The sequence below is a fragment of the Pteronotus mesoamericanus genome, unplaced genomic scaffold (assembly GCF_021234165.1).
Source record: "Pteronotus mesoamericanus isolate MK-2021 breed Mesoamerican mustached bat unplaced genomic scaffold, CSHL_Meso_final scaffold_1186, whole genome shotgun sequence".
NCBI classification, from domain to species: domain Eukaryota; kingdom Metazoa; phylum Chordata; class Mammalia; order Chiroptera; family Mormoopidae; genus Pteronotus; species Pteronotus mesoamericanus.
In genome coordinates, this window is record NW_026555302.1 from 3,885,984 (window position 1) to 3,908,297 (window position 22,314).

Here is a 22,314-nt window from a genome sequence, read left to right on the forward strand (position 1 = left end):
TCACAGTGAGCTGTACTTCCTGGCACCGTGTGCCCTAGTCACAAACCACACAATTTTGCAACAAGGCTGTTCAGCAAGGGCATTTGACTGGGTCACTTTTGGTATGTGTATTGTGTGTGCATGCATGTGTGTTGTGTTGTGTCTGATGCGGCCCACACCCCAGCTTCTGGTTGGCCTTATTGATGCTGCTCCATAAATACAGGCGTGAACTTCATATCTTTTGTGTACATGCAAGTCATCATACTCGGTTTTGGACTTTAAGGTGAACCAATTTCCCCATGTGTGTGCTGATGAATGACCAACAAGAGAAGGAAAAAGAAATTGAATTCTGGTTGGCTGAAACAAGTGCAAAACTTTCAGTATTTCTTCACGAAGAAATTTGCAAACAGAAAGCTTATTAAAATTGCCAGAAAGTTCTGAAGATCTTTAATTTAGAGGAAGGTTGATTGACATTTATGGTTGGGTTTGGTCGTGATGAAGTATAGAGAAATATCCAGCATAGATGAGTGAGTTGCCATTGGACAGAGAAAGTGGCCTAAATTTTTTCTATCTTTGCTTTCTCTTTTGATTTCTAGTTTTATGTAATATTTTGTGTTTTTTTTTAAATGAACATGTTACTATGCTATTCATCCTACTTGGCCTTTTACCAGGTCAGGAATCTAAGTCGCTTATGGTCCGATGAAGATGTCCCTAGAAATGTGAATTTAATAACTGGAGAGAAGGGAGCAGATTTCAAATTGAAATATTAAAAAAGGGGAGTTAACAATTGAGGCTAAATGGACTGTTTCACATTATAATCTTCACATCGTATTTCTTGTCTTCTTAAGTTCCCTCCGAAGAACGTATCCTGGAGTTATAGTCTGTTTTTGCTGCTGTGTGCTTCTCTCTGCCTTAGAAATAAATCCTGGGCCAGTAGCTCACTTGGGGCTCCTTCGTTTGATTTTTCTGAAGGCCTTCACTTACGTGCAATTTCCCCTGGAAAGAGCTTATTAATCCAGATGAGAGCTCCACTGATTTTCTTCTTTCTATCTGTCCATTCATCTTTCCTCCCTGTTCTTACTCCCATCACGGCGCTCACCGCATCATACTGTCATTCACGGCTTACGTATCTAACTCCTAAAACCAGGGACTCTTGGAGGCCGGGCCAGTGCCCACCTTCCATTGCATCTCAGCCCCTGTCTCCAGGCCTGTGGTATAATAAGCCTGCACTCGTTTTATTTATTTTTGTAACTGAATGAATGAGCATAGAGAGGAGGGGGTCATTGTTTGAAGAAGGGTCTGGAAATGATGTGGACAGTTAACAAAGCTATCCAGAGTGTTTGCGAGAAGCATCCCTTTGACTCATGCTAACAGCAAAGGCAGTTTCCTTGAAAGATTCTGTTTTCTTCCTCAACGATCCATGGAGCAATTTGCTTATTTTCCATTTCTCCAAAGGTATATCAATTCTGCAACTTTTCCTCATGCTCCTCATCACTTCCCATCATTTCCGTTTAGGCATTCCTCTTGATATAAAACAAAACTTTTGGCTTATATTTGGATGATTTGTGAAAATCAATCTTGCTAGTCAGATTTCTGACTACTGAGACTGGCCAGGTGAAAGGAACTTTGTTGTATCACTCATTTATTTAAATTAATCATTTTGCTGGCTCTGCCCCATTAAACATTCCTTCATTTTATTTAACAACTCCTTTATTATTTTTTACATGTTTTGATTTTGCACGTTTCTTTAAGGTCACATTGGTAACTTTACTGTCACTTCGGAAAAAGTAATTTAGCAAAAGAAGAATGCAAACAATATTTCTCCCCTCCCTGAGACTTTTCCTCTCACATCGAAGCAACTTCTGAGGCCGCTCCCCTCCATGAAGCTTTGCTGGAATAATGCCAGGGAAGATAATATCTTCTCCCAGGCCTACCCTGTTCAAATGTGCACTTCACATTTGTTCACCAAAATAATACACCTATAGAATGTTTTTTATTATTATATAGCTTATGGAGAAAGGAAATGGAAATGAAATGTTTCATACATTATAGCTTGTCAGAGATAAGATTGCCAATTGCAATGGTAAAATATTGGTTAACATTGGCTAATACTTAATGCACACTTGCTATGTACCGAGCACTGTGCCAAGACTGACAACAATTGTGTGGATTACTCTTGTTCTCCTGAGGAATCTGAGTCTTGGACAGGTAAAGGCACATGCTAGAGGTAGACAGTTATCAAGTGATGGACTCAGAATTCAATCCTGAACCTTTGACTCCAAAGCCCATGTTCCTAACTGCTGTGTGTGAAAGAACTCAGCACCTGAAGACTTATATTTAGTAACGAAAGATTACCAAACAATTGTAGCAGAAGGACTTGATTTGGATTAGTTAAAGGGAATGATTACATGATGGAGTAGCGTGGCAAATTAGCCCTGAAGAATGTATGGTCCCTTGAGCGAGAGTTGGCAAACTATGGTCTTTAGGCCAAATCTGGCCAGGACCTGTTTTTATGTGAATCACAGCCACACCCTCTGCCTGGGTCTCCTCTGGCTGCTTTTGCTATACCAGGGTGCACTTCAGTACTGACAACAGTACTGTTACGTTTCCTATTTTGTGTTTAACAGGAAATGTTTGCGGAGCCTTGGTCTAGAACATACTTGAAAATAAGAGTTATGGTATTTAGTGTGACCCATACATTTTCAGGCACCATGGCCCATAAAAGACATGACCAAAATATCTGTGGTCACAAGTTACTATATTTGAACAAGAAGAGTGTATGTCTCTTCATGAAAGAGGCTTTAGCAGACAAGACACTGTCTTTGAAACTTGCCATTGCGTATGTCAGGTGGCTTTCTGTTTGTGGAGAGTGTTATGGCACGGCAGTCATAAACTTTACATTTGGAATCAGATGATTTCGGATTCAAATCCTGGCTTCACCGCTTAGGAGCTGTGTTATCCTCATTGCTCTGCAATTCTCTCATCAGTAAGACAGAGGTACTCTGAAAATAAACCCAAGAGCTGTGGTGTTGGGTAGGGTTGGAATTAAAGCTGTAGGGTTAATAGATTTATTTTGTGAAAATACGTTTATTGTGAAAATTACCGGACAAAGTACAAGAGAGAACGTAGGGCAATGGCTGACACACAGTAATAGAGAATATGTATCATATATTATTATTATACAAAATATACGGGGAGGAAGAAAGAAGGGAGAAAGAGAGGGAGAGAAACATCAATACGTGGTTGCCTCTCGCGTGCCCCCCAAATGGGGACATGGACCGCAACTCACACATGTGCCCTGACTGAGAATCAAACCAGCAACCCTTTGGTTCACAGGCCGGCACTTAATCCACTCAGCCACATCAGCCAGGGCTTTTTGTGTTATTTTAAAGTGCAGTTTTTAAATGATGCCTAGGATAAATAAAATTGGTGACTACTCAGTCACAATTTTATAATCTTATTATGAAGCTGATCTTACAAATGCTTTGAAATTTTTAGCATGTTTACAAAGTTAAATTCCTTTTACTCTAGAAATTTAAAGAATTTCCCTTCTGGGCCTCCACTCCCTCCTTCCCCCAGTGACAGACACACTTAGGGGCCACAGGTGTGTACGTCTTACTGAGCTCCCATCCTAGCCTCCCACAGCCTACAGCTTTGCATATCTCTAAAGAGCCAACAGTGCCTAACTTCCTCCTCACTGCTTCCTCAGCCTGCAACTTTGACCTATATTAATCCTAGAGCTTTAATTCCAACGCCACTGAACACCGCCTCTCTTGGTTTACTTTCAGCGTGTTAGGAGAGGGCCTATTCTTCCAACCTTTTCTCATGTTTTCTTTCTCTGTGCCACCTCCAGTGCTTGCACTGGCCCATCCGCTCCCCCCGCCGCACCCTAGCCCATTCTGCCCCAAAGTTCTGGCTCTCGTGGGCAGGAGCCCTTGGGGCTGAACGGACATCATCTGAAAAGCTGGGAGAATGGGTGGCAAGGGTGAACGCTGGCTGCCTTCTCCCCGCCCTGCCCCGCTGCCCTCTTCCCTGTTCCAGGTCTCAGTTCCCTGCTGCGCAGTGAGTCCTCACCATGCAGTTCGCAAAACTGGCACCCAACCTTCCCTTCAAATGACTAATTCATGGCCAGCGGTCACTCAACAGAACCTGAGTGAGCGTTGCGGAGCACGCCAGCCATGCACAGCAACGCACCATAGCGAGGGCCTCACAGCCTCACGAAAATATTAATTGGCATGATTGGCTGGCCAAGAAAAAGAATGAGAATGAGTGAAACAGGAATCAGGTAGTAGGATGTCCTCCATTTCTGCTTTTTGAGCCTTTTTGATTTGTGTCCATAAGCTACATGGTTATTGGGGAAATAAAAACATGGACTTGTGCTCCTGGACACAGGGACATGGGATGCAGAAGCATCAAATGATGTCAGAGCTGGAAAGAACCTTAGAGATCATGTGCTCTGCTGCCGCCCTTTGACAGACAAGGACGCAGGGCGGTTGAGCAGCGTACTCAGAATCACAGGGAGGAAGAGCGGTGTTGGCCAATATGGGTGGGTGGGGGATGAGTTTGCAGACAGCAGACAGGGTTTTATGAGCCAAATGATTTCTTCCTGAGCCAGGTTTTGTTTCCCCCTGTTTTGTTTTACTTTGTTTAAAAAGTCTGTCATCTATCTATCCATCCATTCATCCATCCATCCATTGATAGATATATACAAAATATATACACATAATTTTATACAAGTGCATAAATTGGATCATATTATAAATGCTAGGCTTTTTTTTTTCTTGTTCTTGCCTCAAATGCTCTTCATTCCTCCATAAACAATAATACAAATTGTACCTTTCCGTTTTCCTCCATATGCATATATATATATATATATATATACACACACACACACACACACACACATATATATATATTTATTACAGGTTTGTTGTTTTCTGAAGGGGGGAGGGTTAGTCATTGTTTGTTTGTTTTTTTAATAGGACTATGTGATACATACTTTTCTGCATTTTGATTTTCTTACCCAAGAGGGCTTCAAGGACATGTATCCTAGTCAAACTGACATGGTTATAAACCATTTATTAGTGACTATATAATATTCTGTGGTTCATATCCTACATTATTCAACCATTGTCTTATTGACGGCCCTAACTTTTTTCCCAGCTTTGCCACTATATTTCATGATAAAATGAATGTCCTGTGCGTATATGCTCATGTTCTTATTTTTTATAAGGCAGTGCCCAGGAAGTAGGATTGATAGGTTTAAAAGTAAATCTATTTTTAACTTAGTGGATGTTGCCAGATTAGTTTCCAGGTGGACTGGAATGTTTCACATTCACAGGGATGCAGTGTAGGAGAGCACCCTTGCCCTGTGTCCCTGCCACCTGGCCTTGTTGCTTTTCCTTTGACAAGCTGATAGGAAAGGAGGGAATCTCTTTGTTACTTCGAATGCCTTTTCCCTGACTACCAGTCAGTCTGAGCATCTTATCTAGTATTTACTACGGCTGGGATTTCATTTTATTTGCATTGTTCATCAATGCTCTTTGCCCATTTTCATTTATTCATTCCTTTGTTCTTAAAAGAACTCTGTAAAAATGTAGATATTAACTCCTTTCTATATTTTCATTGAAAACATTTTCCTCAAATTTATTACTTGTCTTTATCACTCATGACTAAATGACTATAATGACTTATTATATTGTCATTAACCTTTAATTATGATATATTTTGCCATGCAAAGGTGTCTCCTTTTTATACAGTCTAATATGGTCATTTTTTGGCTTCTGAATTTCCTGCTTTTGTTAGAATTTCCCTGCTCCTAGATCATTTTTGTAATTTCCTTTACTTTCCTTGAAGTTTTTATATTGCTTTATTTTAACATTTAAGTCTCTAGTCTGCCTGGAAGTCATGTCTGTATACATATGTCAGTGGTCTAAAATTTACCCTTTTAATGAATAAGCAATTGTACCAGCACTGTTTACTAACTATAACCTCCCCCATTGAATTAAGCTACTATCTCTGCCATTTAAATAATATATATAAAACATGTAATATTACATGTTATCTAGAGGTTGTCTAAGTATCTTCTTTTCCTTTTCATTAACTCACTTATTCCCATGTTAATGCCATTTTGATCCTATTATAGTAAATTTTTTGTTGTATGTTCTTATATCTGATAAGAAAATTTCCCCTTACAATTCATTCATATTATACTTTTTAAACTATTTTAAGGCATATTTTTTGGTGAATTTATTTTCATTGTAGCTAATTATCCCCTAGTGCCTACTGGGATTCTAATTGCAATCACATTAATATACAAATTACTTTAGAAAATATTATTAGCATATTACATGTCCTATTTGGTGGAGGATTTTAAAAACTCACTTTTTTCTTTTTTTCCTTTATTTGTAGTGTTGACACTATTACAGATGCCCCTATTTCCTCCTTCCCTTTGCCTGCCCCCCCCCAGCCCCTCCCCTTCCCTCTGGCTATCACTCTGCACTGTTGTCTGTGTCCATGGGTTATGCTTATATGTTCTTTGGCTAATCCTTTCACCTTCTTTCATCCAGTCTAAAAGTTCGTTTAAAAGACCAGACTCTCGCTGATGGAGATGGTCTAAATGTTGTTATTCAAGCCTGCAGTTAGGAAGCTGAGTGAAGGAGAGGAGGCCCATCACTCACCGCTGCGGGGGACCGCCGGTGCCGGGCTCTGAGCTCATGGTGTCTCACCTGAGCACAGCAGCCGCTGGGTCCCAGTCAGGTGGACCCTGGGCCTCTCAGCCTCCTGGGCCTCTCAGCTTCCAGAGCCCGCCGGCTTGCACGCTGTACGCCAGAAGTCTCTACTGCTGCAGAAGCTTATAGTTGTACCTAATAGAAATTTAAAACTCTCTGCCGGTTGGTTTAAAGATTTCATAGCTTGGGTGTTTAAAAACAGGAAATGCTATGTGGTCTGCTTCTGTACTTTGGGTCAGGATCTCCCCTTTGCCTTGAACACAGTCCAGCCTCCCCTGTCGACTTAGCTCCCTGCTCCAGGTCGATGTCCCTCATCCACATCAGAGAGACCCCACGTCTTCTGAGTTCCCACGGGCCTTTGCTTTCTTGGGCTTCCATGCTTTATTGTACTATGGGTAATGATGCCTCTTTTTTACCAAACTTTTACCAAACTAAGCATCTGCCTTGTGGTTGTTTTGGGATGCTGGAGATACAATGATGAGCAGGTAGTGGCTTTATCATTGCTTCCCACAATGAACCGAATCTTGTTCCCTTGTATTCAGTGCATTCTTCACAGTGACTCATATACAAAGCGTGTTCAACCAGTGATTGGCGAGTGAGTGTATGATTAGGCCGTGAGGGTAGTCATTCTGGTTGAAACATGATTTTCTCAGTTCCACATCAATTATCACTTTTTCCTTAGCTTTTTAATGTTTACGCCTGTTTTGAAGATAACTGTACTTATTTTTTCCCCTTAAATGTCCTTGGTGAGATTTTTCTAAGTTTTCCAAAATTAATTGTTCACTAAATTAATTAATTAATTAATTAATTTAGAGCCTTATTATATTTCAAACATCAGATAAGCATTGGGTATAAAAATCCAAACCAAAAATAAACTCATATCAGCCCTGGCTGGTGTAGCTCAGTGGATTGAGTGCTGGCCTGCAAACCAAAGGGTCACCAGTTCGATTCTCAGTCAGGGCACATGCCTGGGTTGCAGGCCTGGTCCCCGGTAGGGGGTGCGTGAGCTGCAACCACACATTGATCTTTATCTCTCTTTTTCTGCCTCCCTTCCCCTCTCTAAAAATAAATAAATAAAATCTTTTAAAAAAATACACTCGCATCAATAGCGTTTAAAAAAATAAAAGTTGAGTCAGTTTTCTCCAGATAGCATGTGGGCACAATATTTTTAAATCTAAAATCATGTGATCTAACATAAAACACATAAAGGTGTCAGTCAGGAGCCTAAAATAGATTTAATATTTGATTTCCATATGTAAAATGAAAAATGAGTGAGCATAACTCTGAACAGTGTAGATTTGTGGACTCAGTATTTATTAGGAAAATATGGGAATAAGTTAAAAATAATCAGTACTCCCAATTCTCCATGCTAAAGAAACAAACTTTTTAAAAATAAATACTACCAGTATAACCCACTTTGTTCTATATTGTAATAATATAAACATTTATTTTACATTTAGACGTTTTATTTTGTCTTGCCCAATATACTTATCAATCAAATAGAAACATGGGCCAGGATGAATACTTACATATTAGTTTAATTAGACATTGTGAATTTACACTGAACAGATCTACATTCATTTATTCAACGAATATTTGAGTGTGTATATTTGAGCATGTACCGCGTGCCATGCAGTGTTCTAGGCACTCAGGATACAACAATGAGCAAAACAAAGATCCCTGTTCTTGTGATGCTTATATTCCAGGTAGAGACCAATGATGGAGACAGAAATAAATCATAAAATACTAAATATGCAAATTATGTAATATGATAGAAGGGAATAAGTGCTATGGAAAAAGAATAGGGTAGACTGAGGGGTTCAAGATGCTGGAGCTGGAGGCGTGAGGGCAGCCTGCAGTATAAAATACAGTTATATTAAATAAGCACAGAACTATGCCCCACCCAAAACCCACCTAACAGTGAGAACTCCTGTGCTTTAAAACGTGATCTATGGGAGGAGTAAGAGAATGTCTTCTGAAGGACTTAAACTTGATGAATTTAAATTTGTAAACCGCATGGAATGCACTACTTAATAAATATTTGCTTTTGCAATTTTTAATAATGAGCATAGGTCTGGAATTAATTACATGCTGTTTCAGTTACTTAATAAATAAATGCTGCTCTATTAGTAGAGAAATGAAATAGACATTAAAAGCCCATTCAAATTATGTGGCTCCATCATGTCTTCCTTAATGGTAAAAATTCCATTAAGAACTGTGAACAATCAAAAGGCATTTCCTTGTACCTAACTCATCATCAGAGGTGATATGCACATACATCCTCCCTGTCTCCCTCCCTCCCCCGCCCCCCTCCCCCCACCCTGTCATACATTCGGAAGCATTGACACTTCCAACACAGGAATTGAGGTTTTGTTTTCATTTCCTCTTTCTTTGATTTACCATAAGGGAATTAAATCATTGGCCCCATTCTTCCAAATAGTTTCATGGGATGAATTAATTATATTATGTGCGGTCAAGTCTATAGCAACTACTGAGATTGTCTACAGGAGGAACGGGAGGCACATAAATCCATCAAGCATGTTGTTTCTTTTTGGTGGAGAGTAAGAGAGGGGTGAACAGTTTGGTACAATAAATATAGCAGATTGTTGTAAGGCTGTATCCTGTTTGGAAATGATCTCATCTAATATGTCTGTTGGTGGTTAGCAGTTTTCTGCCACACAGGACCATGATAATATGGCATTGTTGTTGGAGCGCCCTCAAAGTTAAAGCCACAAGGATTCCTCACTGCCCATAGTGCAGGGTTTATGAGTGAGACATACTTGTCAAGGCTCTTAAACTCTAACCTTAATCCACGTAGGGATTGTTACACGTCATCTTATTGCTTATTTTTGTGCATTATTTTGATCCTGCGGTTGTTCCATCAGATGAACCGTGCTGTGTGTATAATGATGAGTTAGAAAGTCAGAGGTCTTCCTTCTTTATTTATTTAGATCCCCTTTGTAACAATGATGTTTGAATACAGTTCAGGTGTCTAGCGGCACGCCCACTTTTATTGCCCCCTCCTCTGTCCCCACGCAGATAAACAGTAAAACTCTTAAAACATGAACAATTTAAATTGTGCTGTCCAGTGTGGTGGACACCAGCCACACATGGCTGCTGATCACTTGAAATGTCGCTGGTTCAAAATGAAATGTACCATAGTGTAGAATACATGAAATTGCAAAAAGAACTAAAAAAAAAAGATTGTAAGATGTCTCATTCATCAGTTTATAGTATTTACATATTGTGGGTATATTGGTATAAATAAAATACATTATAAAAATTAATCTTAACTGTTTCTTTTGACTCTTCTGATGTGGCTACTATAAGATTTAAAATTGTATGTGTGGCTTTTATTATATTTCTACTGGCTAGAGCAGGCCTAGAGTATCGTTGCCCTCCCACCTCCCCTTTCATTGCCCTGGAGGAGGCCTTTACAACCAGTACGGGTTACTGTCTGCAGCCCAGGGAAAGATTTGGGCCTGTGCTGGGGGCAGCAGTGGAGACCGGAGAGTGTTCAGTGGGAAAAAGTAGGAACAAAGGAAGGACGAGAGGTGAGCAGTTTCGATCCATTTCAGCTTGCGATGCCATCCACCCTTCCTTGAAGAAGGAAGAATAGCTGAGCCGAATTAGTTCCCCACAAGGCAGCTCTGCTCTTTGTTTTAAAATAGAGTGAGTCACGGAAACATTAGACTCATCTGATTTCAAGAGAAATACACGCAAAGCTTCTGTAACATCAGTACAGGAGCGCACATCATGCCTTGTCACTCATTGTCACGCCTTTCCCTAGTTAACCAAGATAATCGAGAACTGGTCTGTGCGCCATGTGATAGTTCTGATTTGGACAAAAGGTCTAATATATTTTGTTCTGCGGCATTTCATTAAAGAGAAATTTCTGGCTGAGATCTAATCTTTTAGTGGCTTTTAACAACACCTGAAATGATATGGTGGTTTTTCTGGAGAGCTGGAAGATTTTTGTAAATCACGGTGCTTTTGGGAAATGTTAAATTAAGAGATAACAGGCAGTTTCTGCTTTTCCAAGAGGGAAAAAGATGAGTATTTTAGAGACCAAGGCCATGTGATCACCTAAGTTAATGATTTCGCGTTTTATGTGAGACAAATCAGTTCTACTATAATCTTGTCATAGACCGTGAAACGGCAAACTTGAATCTTTTCACTCTTTTGTGAGCTTAGTTAATTAAATAGCCTAGGTGGTGAGCCCAGTGGAAACAGCCATGAATTGAGCTGTCATTCAGGTTGAATGGAAAGGAAAAAGGGAGGACAAAGAGACTCAGATCAGAACAGGAATATAGTGACAACCACATATGCAATTTAAGATTTCCTAGTAGCCTCATTGATTACTTTCTGCACCCCAGAGAAAGATGCATATTTGAGCAAGAAAGTTTAGTGGGGAAAAAAGGGTAAGGCAGTCCCACAGCTGGAACTCTGTATCCCCAGCCTGGACTGCTGTCATGGAAAGTGCTGTCCAAATGTTGATAAACCAACTGTACTTGGAGCGTATCATAGAATTACACTATTTCAGAGCGGGAAAAGGAGACCCACCCATCAGCCTCTCGTTTCAAAGGAGAGAAATCAGGCCCAGAAAAGCAAAGTAGCTCACCTCAAGTCCCATAGACACAGTGGCAGAAGTATAAATAGCATCCAGTTTTGATGTCCACTGGACAGTGTCCCCACAGCTGCCTCTATATTATCGAGTCATCCATTTCTTTGTTCCCTGGTCTATCGGAAGAACATTTGGGGCCAGGCACTGTGCTGTGGCCTTAGGGTACAATGCTGAATACGACAGCCTTTGTGCTCAAGGACAGGGTAGTGTAGGGCATAGGAGTCACCCAGTTGTGTCATAGATGGACCTCCAGCTTCTGATGCACGTCACACTCGTATCATCCCCCTGGCCTTGCTCTGTGTTCATGGCAAACAGGATACTGATGCTACTTTAAAGGACACTTGTGGCAAGCCCACAGGTGCTGCAAGGTACAAGGGCTTCCCTCCATTTGTGGAAAGAAAACACTTGCAGGAGGCAGTAGATACCTATTCCAAGTAAGCCACACTAAACAGTGTCTTTAAGGAGAGGAAAAAAGGAATGACTTCTTTGGTTGACATCACACTAGAAACTGCGTGGTGGACTGAGGGAGGGGCGGGGCCCGAGCTCCACCGCTTCCGGCGGAGAGAAAGGCCGTCCACTCCCATCTGTGAATTTACTTTACAGGCACCACAGTGTGGACCCTGGAACGGGCCACGATTTGGCGGCTGCTGGTGCTCACGGGAGCTTGCTGCCGAGCTCGAAGGCTCACTGCTCCAGCACCGTTTTGACTCTGAAAAGGCGGCTCGTGTTCATGAGAGGATTGGGTAAAAAAAAAAAAAAAAAAAAAGTCATTAGATCAGCACGAATTTTCCTAAGGATAATAGTATAACATTTCATAAAGTTTGAACCACAAATACAAAATCCCCCAGAACTCACTTTTCATTTCTTATGCCTTCCTTTTCAGTTGTTGCTCATAAGGGTGAATATTTTACATTGCTTAATCAGGACGTTATGTGTAATTTTTATAATCTGGTTGCTGCAATTAAAATAATCTCCAAACTACTTTTTCAGGATGGGTCTAAGACATCATAATTGTTATTTTAGTGACTGTGTAATGCCCCATGCAGGAATTCTATTGTGGTTTACTTAAACTTGTTATTAAACGAGCTACCCCTTGGACTTCACTGAAAACCATTGTGAATGCTGAGAGTTTTCCCAAGCAAACGGCACACTTAGTTTAGGTATAAAGCCACATTCAGTGGACCCTGTAGTGAGACAACATATGCTGATCCAGAGCCACGGGCCTTCAGCCACCCGAGTATCTTTTGACTTAAAGCAATTATGCAAAACTGGTACATGTTGTGGGCTCAGCAAACCCAGAAATTAAAAAGAATTCCACTGGCAGCGCTGCCTTTTCTGTAATAGGTGTGGAATGCAGACGCTGTTTTTACTGGTACATGACTGCTCAAGTTTCTACAAAATGACCTGGTCCCCGAGAACCCGAGGCCCAAGTTGTGTCCTGCCTTCCAAAGCTGAGGAGGAGGCCACGAGATCAAACAGGATCATGTGCCTAATCAGGGCGGGGTCACGGGTTTCCAGATGGCTGCGGCTGCCTCTTTGGAATGGAGCAAGGGCCAATTTAATGTTTAAGGTCTTTGGGGGAAATGTTACAAATAAGGAAACCGAGCTATTTTATCCTAGACAAAAGTAGATACAACTTCTGCTGTAAGTTGAAAGTTTTAAGTAAGATTAGGTCCTTTTTGAAATTGAGCCTGTATCAGACCAGACATTTCTTTTATCCTATTATTTTTTACTCACACTTGATGCCCCAGCGAAATGAGTTATACATTTATGTGACATTGGGCAATGACTCAAACTTCTTTGATTTTTAGTTATTATTTTCCATTCTCTACCTGGGAATGATTATGTCCGGTTTACCTGTCTCGTGAAATTGCTGTGAGAAATGAGATGTAAACAGTAAAATATTCTGACAAGCACAAACTGGATGCTCTTCTTAGTCATGGGGATGGTGATGAGTGGAAAATCCCGTGAGAGCATCATCAGATAGCGCGATGCTCTGTGGGTGTGTCTGGCTAGGATTTGACGATGCCAGCTAACGCCGGTAATGTGTTCTGCAAGGTAAGCCTGGCCAAGCCATCCCACCGTCTGCCTTTACTTGTCAAAAACACGCTCCCATGGATGGATGGGATAAGACTAGGCAAGGTGTTCTGAGCTCACAAGATGAAGGCTGCCCGCACATCAGTCAGGAAGAATTTCCCTGATAGGTTTGTGTGCTCCAGTGACAAATTATACCAAGGCCTGAGTAAGAAGAGTCATTTCCAAGAATAAGAGAAAGTGTCATAAAACATAAAGCGCGTATCTGTGGCCAGAGGGGAATCTTCCCTTTTTACTTGAAAACTCAAGCTGGCTTCTAATTGTGTCCAGGTTGTGTGGTCAGGGTTCGCCTGCAGGGACGCGGCGGCGGCCGCGCGACTCCCCACGATGTCACTAGAGGCACGTGACCCACTTTCCATGGTTGGCGCTGAAAGATCGCCGGAGCCGGTGCACTCCCACAGCTGCCCGTGCCGTTCCACAGCGACCGCTCTTTCCAATTTACATTTTAAAGAGGAAATTAGATCATTTTCATTTGTTTTGCTCAGATTTAGGGGTGTAATTTATTTTTCCCCCTGAGGTCATTTCAGCACCATCTGCACAAATAGTTATTAGGGGATTGGGAGAGAGAGTTCAGCACTCACTGTGTTGGAATAGCCATATGTATGTGTCCTGGGCTGATAGGAAATGATTGTGTCCTTGTTCTCCTGGTCTGATGCTGCCCAAGGATGAAGGTACGCAAGGTGACAGATGGAAAGCATATTCAATGAACACAGCTTCAGGGCAGAGTATCTTGATGGTGCTCAGAAAGGAGCAACTGCTCTCTCATCCCTTATATGCAGTCTGTTGACACCATCCTTAGTTTTGGAAGAGTTGGGAACACGGGTCATTTTTATTTTTTCAAGGCAAGTGCTAGAGAAAAGAAGGCTGCCACTGAGAAAATACAGTCCGCACAGCCACTGAGGGTCCAAAAAAGGGACACGAGATGCTCCAGGGTTTCACCTGAGGGTTTACGCCCAGACTTTGCCGAAGGCTTCCAAAGGAAGTGGGTGTTCCCTCCCGCAGGCAGAGTTTTCGTGGTTTGGGATAATGTCCTTATAAACCTGCCGGAGGCGTTGACTCCTTATCCACAGACCTTTTGATAAAGCTCTGTCATAGAGCTATTTTCATATACCACTTGGAGTCAGTACAAGGGTTCGCTTGTGTTAAGTGGGTGAACGTGTAGGGGGGCATTTCTTAACCTGACAATGAGGGAATGAAGTTGCTAACACTGCGAGCATTCAAGACCTATGGTCTTCCATTACATCTTCTCTGTGTGTGTGCGTGTGTGTGTGTTTCTTCTCAAAAAGTGGTCTGTAAATCACCTGCAATAGAATGACTGAAAGAGCCTGTTTAAATGCAGTTTCCTTGGCCCAGTCCTAGTCTGCTGAACTGGAATCTCTGGCACAAAGTTAAGAATCACGGTTTTAACAAGGACCTTAGTCCTGAGCAAGCATTTCCTCTCCCGGGGGGGAACTTTTGACATCCTATTAGAGCCTGTTTTATCTTATATCGAATCAAAATCTGCCACTCTCTCTTTTTCTTTAAATTTTTACCTTTATTCATAATGATAATAGGAATATATTACAATATATTACATTTTTTCTTGTTTCTCCCTCTTTTTAAGTTAAACATTTTTTAGTTACAGTTGACATTCAATATTATATTAATTTCAGAGGTATAACGCAGTGATTAGACATTTACATAACTTACGAAGTGGTCCCCCCCCAATAAGTCTAGTACCCACCTGATACCATACATAGTTATTACGACATTATTGACTATATTCCATGTGCTGTACTTTGCATCCCTGGGACTATTTTGTAACTACCAATTTGTACTTAATCCCTCACCTTTTTCACTCAATCCCGACTGTAGTATTTGAATTCACATGGAACACATCCAGTCCTCTTGTGCATTGTAGATCTTCCCATTGATGAAAATCTCCTCCCTCCCAGTTATTCCTTTCCAAGGCTGGGAGATTCCTTATTCATTTGGTACTGTCTTTGGAAGTTTCTTTTTTTCTTTATTTTAAAAATTTTTGTAAAATATTCTATTGCTCAGCATAACCTAGAAGTATGAAATGATAAGTTCAGAATCCAGCTATGGCTGTCCTTGTCCTTGCTATTTATTTTCCACGTGCCCGTGGCCCAACCTTACCTGCTTTGTCTACAATGGGATCTCACCGCTGACTTGGACCAAGCTCACAGTTTAATGAAACCCTGAAGTCATCCGTCTGTCTGTCTGTCTATTACTTTTTCTGAGTAATTAATAATGTTTAAGGGCAGCGCCCTAGAAATTTTCCTTTGGGAAACCAGTAACCTCAGCCCTTTAACCAGCACCTAACATTTTGGTTGTTTAATTCTTTGATTATGTTTATTTCCATTTTCAAGCAACCTAAATTTTTGTCAGTATGTCAATCAAAATCATGCAAGAGTAATTATTGCCTTGATAAAATCTACAGGATGTCTCCAACAGCCTTCTATTCTACCAATCTGGTATGCCTATCTAAAGGAAATGAGGTTAGTCTGTCTTCACGTGTTCTAGTAGTCACCACTTCCTTTTCTCTGTTGACAAACCATCTTTTAATGCTTATTGACAAGACGAGAATTCATGAGCTGCACGGTTCTTAGTCAAATGAGGTATACAGCATTTTTCCGTATGCTTTAAAATTTCTATCAAAACAATATGTTCACTAGAAACTTCCATTTATTTGAGAAGTCTTTTGTATTCTCTGTGTGAGGCTAGAGCAATAGTATTTTCGCCCAGAGCAACACTGTTATAACCCATCCTATGCCTTTTTTCTCTTCCTGGTAAATGTGTGTCCACTAACACAGATAAGATTTGGTCAGTAGGTGAATATTTTAGTCTAGCAGTTTACAAAATACAATTCAGGAACTTCTAAGTAATCCTGGGGCTAGTTCTCATAAGGATTATCATTTATAAATGGCAATAAATAATTGCACAGGTTGGTCATGAATAAATGAAATAACAAGAACCAGAACTTGTATTACCATCTCATGAAAGTGGACTCCTTTCATTTTTAATTCCAGTGAGGGCATTTTATTTTGTTCTGTTTTTAATAGTGTCATGTCACATCTGTCACTCATTAAATGAGTGGATTGGATGGAATGATCCCTCTGGAATACTCAAACTCTAGTATTATAGGATTCTGAACTTTGAGAAGGGAAGGGAATTTAAGATTATTTATTTTTTTAAAGATTTTATTTATTTGTTTTTAGAGAGAAGGGAAGGGAAGAAGAAAGAGAGGGAGCGAAACATCAGTGTGTGGTTGCCTCTCATGCGCTCCCTACTGGGGACCTGGCCCACAACCCAGGCATGTGCCCTATTGGGCAATTGAACCAGTGACCCTTTGGTTTGCAGGCCAGCGCTCAGTCCACTGAGCCACACCAGCCAGGGCAGAAATTTAGGATAATTTAAAAATATACAAACACACACACATGTGCAGCTGATGGAATCTGAATATGGCGGTTAGGTTGCAACAACATCCGTTTACTGGTTGTGCAACTGTACTATAGTTTTGCAAGATATTCCCATTAAGAGAAACTGGGTGAAGAGAAAAGAATTAGATATATCTGTATTATTTCTTACAAAAACATGTGAAGCTACAATTTTCTCAAAAAGTTTTAAAAAATTAAACCATAGAGTGTTATAACAGGACTCTGGAAGTAATTAACCTTTCTGAAACTCAATTTCTTTGTCAGCCTTAAAGTGGGAGTATTAATTCCTACCTAATGAGACTTTTGGAAGGATTACATGAGACAGTGTATGTGAGCATCTCATAGGGTTCGTACTCCATGATGATATTCAGTAAATGCTGGTTGCTTTCCCTGTGCTTCTTGCCCATTGTCTTAGGGAAGAAACCAGGACAGACAGTCTTGCTGCATCTCTCCTAGGAAAGACACGTGACCTGAAGCTAAAGGCAGTTTGGAAGCAGACATTAGTGTGATGAACCTCATAGCAGTGCAGTGAGTCATGCTGTTACATAACTTTTGCAAATTGCCAGGCAGATCAGCTATCATGGTTTGGCGTAGCTGACCGGTAAAACAAGGCAGCTTCCAAGCCCAGTGCGAGCCGGGGCGCCTGACAGCGCAGCCAGACTCACCCTCCAGAATGACTGCACCGGCCTTGGAGCTCCGGCGTTGCGTTGGACTCAGACTTGCTGTAAATCTGTTTGAGTGGAAAAAACAAAAGCGATTTCTCGCTGGCTGATCCCCTGCATCACTGTCCCCAAGGGGCCTAGAACAGCTTTTGTTCCCTTGAAAAATCCTTAATCACGTCTCCTGAATATGAGTTTTCCAGGCAGCTGCACAGATGAGAAGTAGGGAGAGACGAAGGAGAATAGACATGTCTTGATCCTGAGGATGTGATTGTTGAATGAATGGCCAAGGTGTGTCTCCCACACATTTCCTGAAATGTTCAGACTTTCCCAGGGCTCTGTGGTTGCTCCTGACCTGACAAATGTTTCTATCAGTGAGGGGGTGAGGAACACAGGAGGCAGCCCTACCAAACTTTTTAATGATACCGAGGTGAAAGGGAGTTTGGGGACGGAATTCCACATTTTAAATGATTTTGCCAGATTCTGGGGGCACTGAGCTGATCATAGCAGGTTGTAATTTAATAGGGGTAATGTCAAAACCCGTACTTCAAAATCAAAAGCAAAGTGCATCTTAAGAAAGGCTTAGATTAAGAAGGGTTTTATATGAGAAAGGTATAGGGATTTTATTTGGCTACAGAAAGGTATGAAGCAACAGTGTGATGTGGTTGTAAAAAAAAGACGTGAGGGATCTGGAAAAAGAAAATAATCTTTCTACCTTATGTAAATTGCACTAGTTAGACAATACTTGGGGTGGTATGTTCAGGCTAGGGGCCAAATTTAAGAAAGGTATTGATAAGTTGGAATTGGTCACTAAGGGAAGGAAGGAAAAAGAAGGATCAAATTTAAAAAAACCCAAAACTACATTCTTTAAAGAATGGTTGAAGGAAAATAAAGCTATTTAGCTATCTTTTACAGTTACCATATGGAAGAGAAATAAACGTCTGTTTTGCTCTGAAAGGCAGAAATGGGATTAATGAGAGAGGATTCATGGAAACAGATTTTGGCTCAGTAGAAGGAAAAATTTTCAAATAATTAGAGCAGTCCAGTGGCGAAACGGGCTATTTCATTAAATTGCGAAGTTTCTGTCACTGGAAATATTCAAGTTAGGGCCTGATGAGTGTCTGCCTGGAATTTTGAAGGCTCTCAGCATTGAACGAGAGCTCGGGGTAGGTGACCTTTAAGATTACTTCTAATTCCCACAGTTCATGATTTAAGTAAGCATGAATGCCAAGGTCACTTATGACATGCCAGAGCCACTTTTTCAACTCTTGGCTCTGATTCTGACCAGCTGTGTGACCTTCAGTGAAGGAATGAACCATTTCTTCTTCCAGTTTCCTCATCCATAAAACGAGGGAGCTGGATTTAATGATGTCTAAGTTCTCCCCAGCACATCTGTCTCCTGAAGCATCCTCATAATTACAGCATGTTTGGAAAGTAGAATTTAAGCTGATACCTGCCATTTTTCCTAAGTCAGCTTGCAGGGAGAAGGCTTTTAAAAAACAAACACCATTGTTGATTCTGGGGCCATTGAACTGAAGTCTCAATTGTTTGTTGGCAGGACAGCGGGTGATTGTGATCCTAGAATTTGTTCCCATGAGCCCTGTGGCAGGAAGTCGATCACATAACTGGTAATCTGCTTCCTCTTGAACACCTGTACTTTCTGGCTAAGTGCAGCAGTGCCTTTGCAAACAACTTAGAAGAAGTGAAGATCGTATTACCATTGTAGTATAGTTGTATGTTTTGCAAAGCAAACCTTTGTTCTTTATTTCCTCAGTGATCTGGCTGTTGTTGTTGAACTGTGTTTATAATCTTAAAAACCAGTATCCGTAGGCAACTTACCATGTGGCAGATACTGTTCTTAAAGTTTTATATAAATGAATTTAATTAGTTTATACGCTGAAAACCTAATGATGAATCAGTAGATTAGATCCTTCTTCCCCTATAGAAAAGAAGTAGTTAAAAGCCATTAAGGTCTGTCTTAATGGTAAAAAGTCTAGAATTCAGATCCACACCCTCATTCTTTTCAGCTTTACTGCTGCTATTCAATTACTATCATTTCCTTGGTGGTCCATTTGATTACCAATACTTTTCTTCTTCGGCTATATTTAGGTGCTCTGTCCTCTAGCACTACTACATTCTAGCTCTCTTATTTCTTCTTTGACTACTCTCTGACTCACACTGGTTCAAACCTCTTTTCTTCAGCTATTTTTTTCCCAATGACCTTTAATAACGCATCCATCAGTGGAAGTGTCATCATTTGTTTTGATATAGATATAAAAAGTATGTACAGGATTTCACCCAGTTACTGAGATCTGTGGGGAAAGAAATAAGTAAATTTATGCTTCTTGTAAGGACGGAAGAATTTAAAACTTCATTCCCAGGCTTATGGGTCTGGCAATACTCACTCCATCCAAGTACCACATTTTATTCCATCTCTTTGTTTCCCTATGTTGGAAATGAAAACAGATGTTAAGAATAGGAGCACATGAGTCAATCTTGAATCTCAATGTGATAATTACAATTTCTGTCTCAGTACGTGAAGCCCCTCCCCATGTCCCAGCCCACTCACTGTCAGTTTTATACCAAGACCTTAATTTTTGTTTTCCAAGCCTCTAAGATTAAACACTAAATCAATTGCCAAACCAGAAAAAAAATAACAAGGAAGAAAATACTTCAACTTAACTTAAAAACTTGATTCTTGGGACATGCTTTTTAAAATCTGATTTAGAGTCTGACCAAACCTCTATGTTGATGTTAGAAATGTCAGGTACTGCTCCACGTTTTCGAAGATGGAGCTTCTGGGCTTTTTGGTACCCTCACTGTGAAGAATTTTGCTTGGACCAATATAGAGGCTATGCCTTGAATTTTATTTTCTCTTTCCCGTGACCTAATAAACCAATCTTAAAAGAGTCATCCGCAGCCTGTTAATTGATTGTCACCTTTCAGAGCAGATTGATTCTTCTTTAGTTCTGCTCAGTCCCTGTGTCAGCCATCGAATCCTTGACTGTCTAAAGCGCCAAAGGTGCCCAGTGAGTCAGCGGGGCCAAGCTAAGATCGCCCAACAAATGCAAGTCACTTGTAATTGATAAGAGACTTTTCTGTCCTACAGGGGAAGAGGCAGGAGGCAAGAGACTCAGCTTTGAATCACTTCACTTTGCCCATTTTATTTCCCCTTTCTACAATTTGATTTCCTTGTTGTTAGATGACATTATTTTCATAATTCATTCCCTGCTGACATATCTATAATTCCGGTATCATTGTATCCTCCAAGAGCTGGTGTTATGTGTTGAAAACTGGTTGATCCATTTAGGCTGTTGTAACAAAAATACCATAGTCTTGGAAGTCCAAGATCAAGGCACTGGCGATCCAGTATTTGGAGAGAAAGAGAGAGAGGAAGGGAGGGGAAGAGAGGTCGCATGTTTCCTTTTATAAGGGCACCAACCCTGGGCTTCCCCTTCATGACATAATTACCACCCCCTCCCCCCGGGGGCTCCATCTCCAAATATCATCACACTGAGGATTAAAGTTTCAACATGTGAATTGCGGGGGCACAAAAATACTCAATCCATAGCAGAAATGAAGACGTTTGCATGCGTGCTGTGACCTGTGGACTTCTGGGAAGGCCATTCAGCCACAATTAAAGTCCTACTGTTAGATATTAATTTCTTTGTGGTGGGATATTACCTCTCAGATATGACACCTTTCAAAATCCAATATGCTTCAAAGGGTGAACCCATAAAATTAGAATGTAAGGTAGTATAGAGTAGTCGTTAGAAGTAGGCTCTGGAGTCAGACTGCCTGAATTCACATCCTTACTGGCTGTATGACCTTCAGCAATTAATTCACCTTTCTGTGCTTTGGGTCTCCTCATCTGTAAAATGGGGGTGGTAACAATGCTCATCTTAGAGTCTTTTGTGAGGTTTCAATGAAATGTGTAATGGGCTTAAAAGAACAATATCCTGCTCTATAAGTGTGAGCAATTATCACCCCTCATTTGCATGAGTCAGCGTATGGTCTCTTTTGATAGTAAGTTGACAATCATGTCACAGAGAAATTGGAGTTTTGTTCAGGAAACTGGGAAGGGACGGACACCGTGGAGACATGAGGCCTTGTTGAGGAATGACTGCTTAGTGTGAGGTGTCACAATGGGTTGCGTAAAGCCACGAGGTGCCTGGGGCAGGGAAGCAATTACGAGAGAAAGAAAGAGGGATGGGTTGCCTCTAGTCCTAACCAGGACACCCAGGAATTGATAGAATTAATCCGCTAGTATAGTGAGCAAGTAGCATGATGTATATCTGCAAATGAACTTTGAATTCAGTGCATGCTTAATTTTTCTGTCCCATAATTCTGCTCCTTATAATAATCAGGTGAGGCTAGGTTTCTGAAACATTACTCTTGAAGAACCGCGGACAAATGTAAAATAAAATATTTTTCTTGACTAAATGCCCTTGCCTCTTTCTTTCAGATTACGTGAAGCAGACAACGTTCGAAGCCCAAGCCTTTTTAGAAGCTGTGCAGTTCTTCCGACAGGAGAAAGGTCACTACGGCTCATGGGAGATGATGACCGGGGATGAAACGCAGGTAACACGGGGCTCGGAGTTCGGATCTTGCTCTCTGTCTGGGAGGTAGGAGATCAGGGTCGTAGTAAGCAGCCCAACAGAAAAGCTTGCAGGAGCGGAAGATGCGGAACCAAAGACCATTTCTCTCATGGTCTAATTTTCAACGTTTTGCGTCTCATGGCACACATACACTAATTACTGAAATTCTGCAGCATGCCAAAAAATATATTT

General features: G+C 40.9%; 1 protein-coding gene across 1 annotated transcript in view; it reads left to right on the plus strand.

Annotated features, from left to right (window-relative positions):
• NIBAN1 (niban apoptosis regulator 1) overlaps positions 1-22,314 on the plus strand; it is a 121,416-nt gene that overhangs the window by 72,532 nt on the left and 26,570 nt on the right. Inside the window, exon 6 of the mRNA XM_054587660.1 lies at positions 21,990-22,105. Coding sequence (XP_054443635.1) covers positions 21,990-22,105 — 116 coding nt within the window. The remainder of the gene's footprint in view (positions 1-21,989; positions 22,106-22,314) is intronic.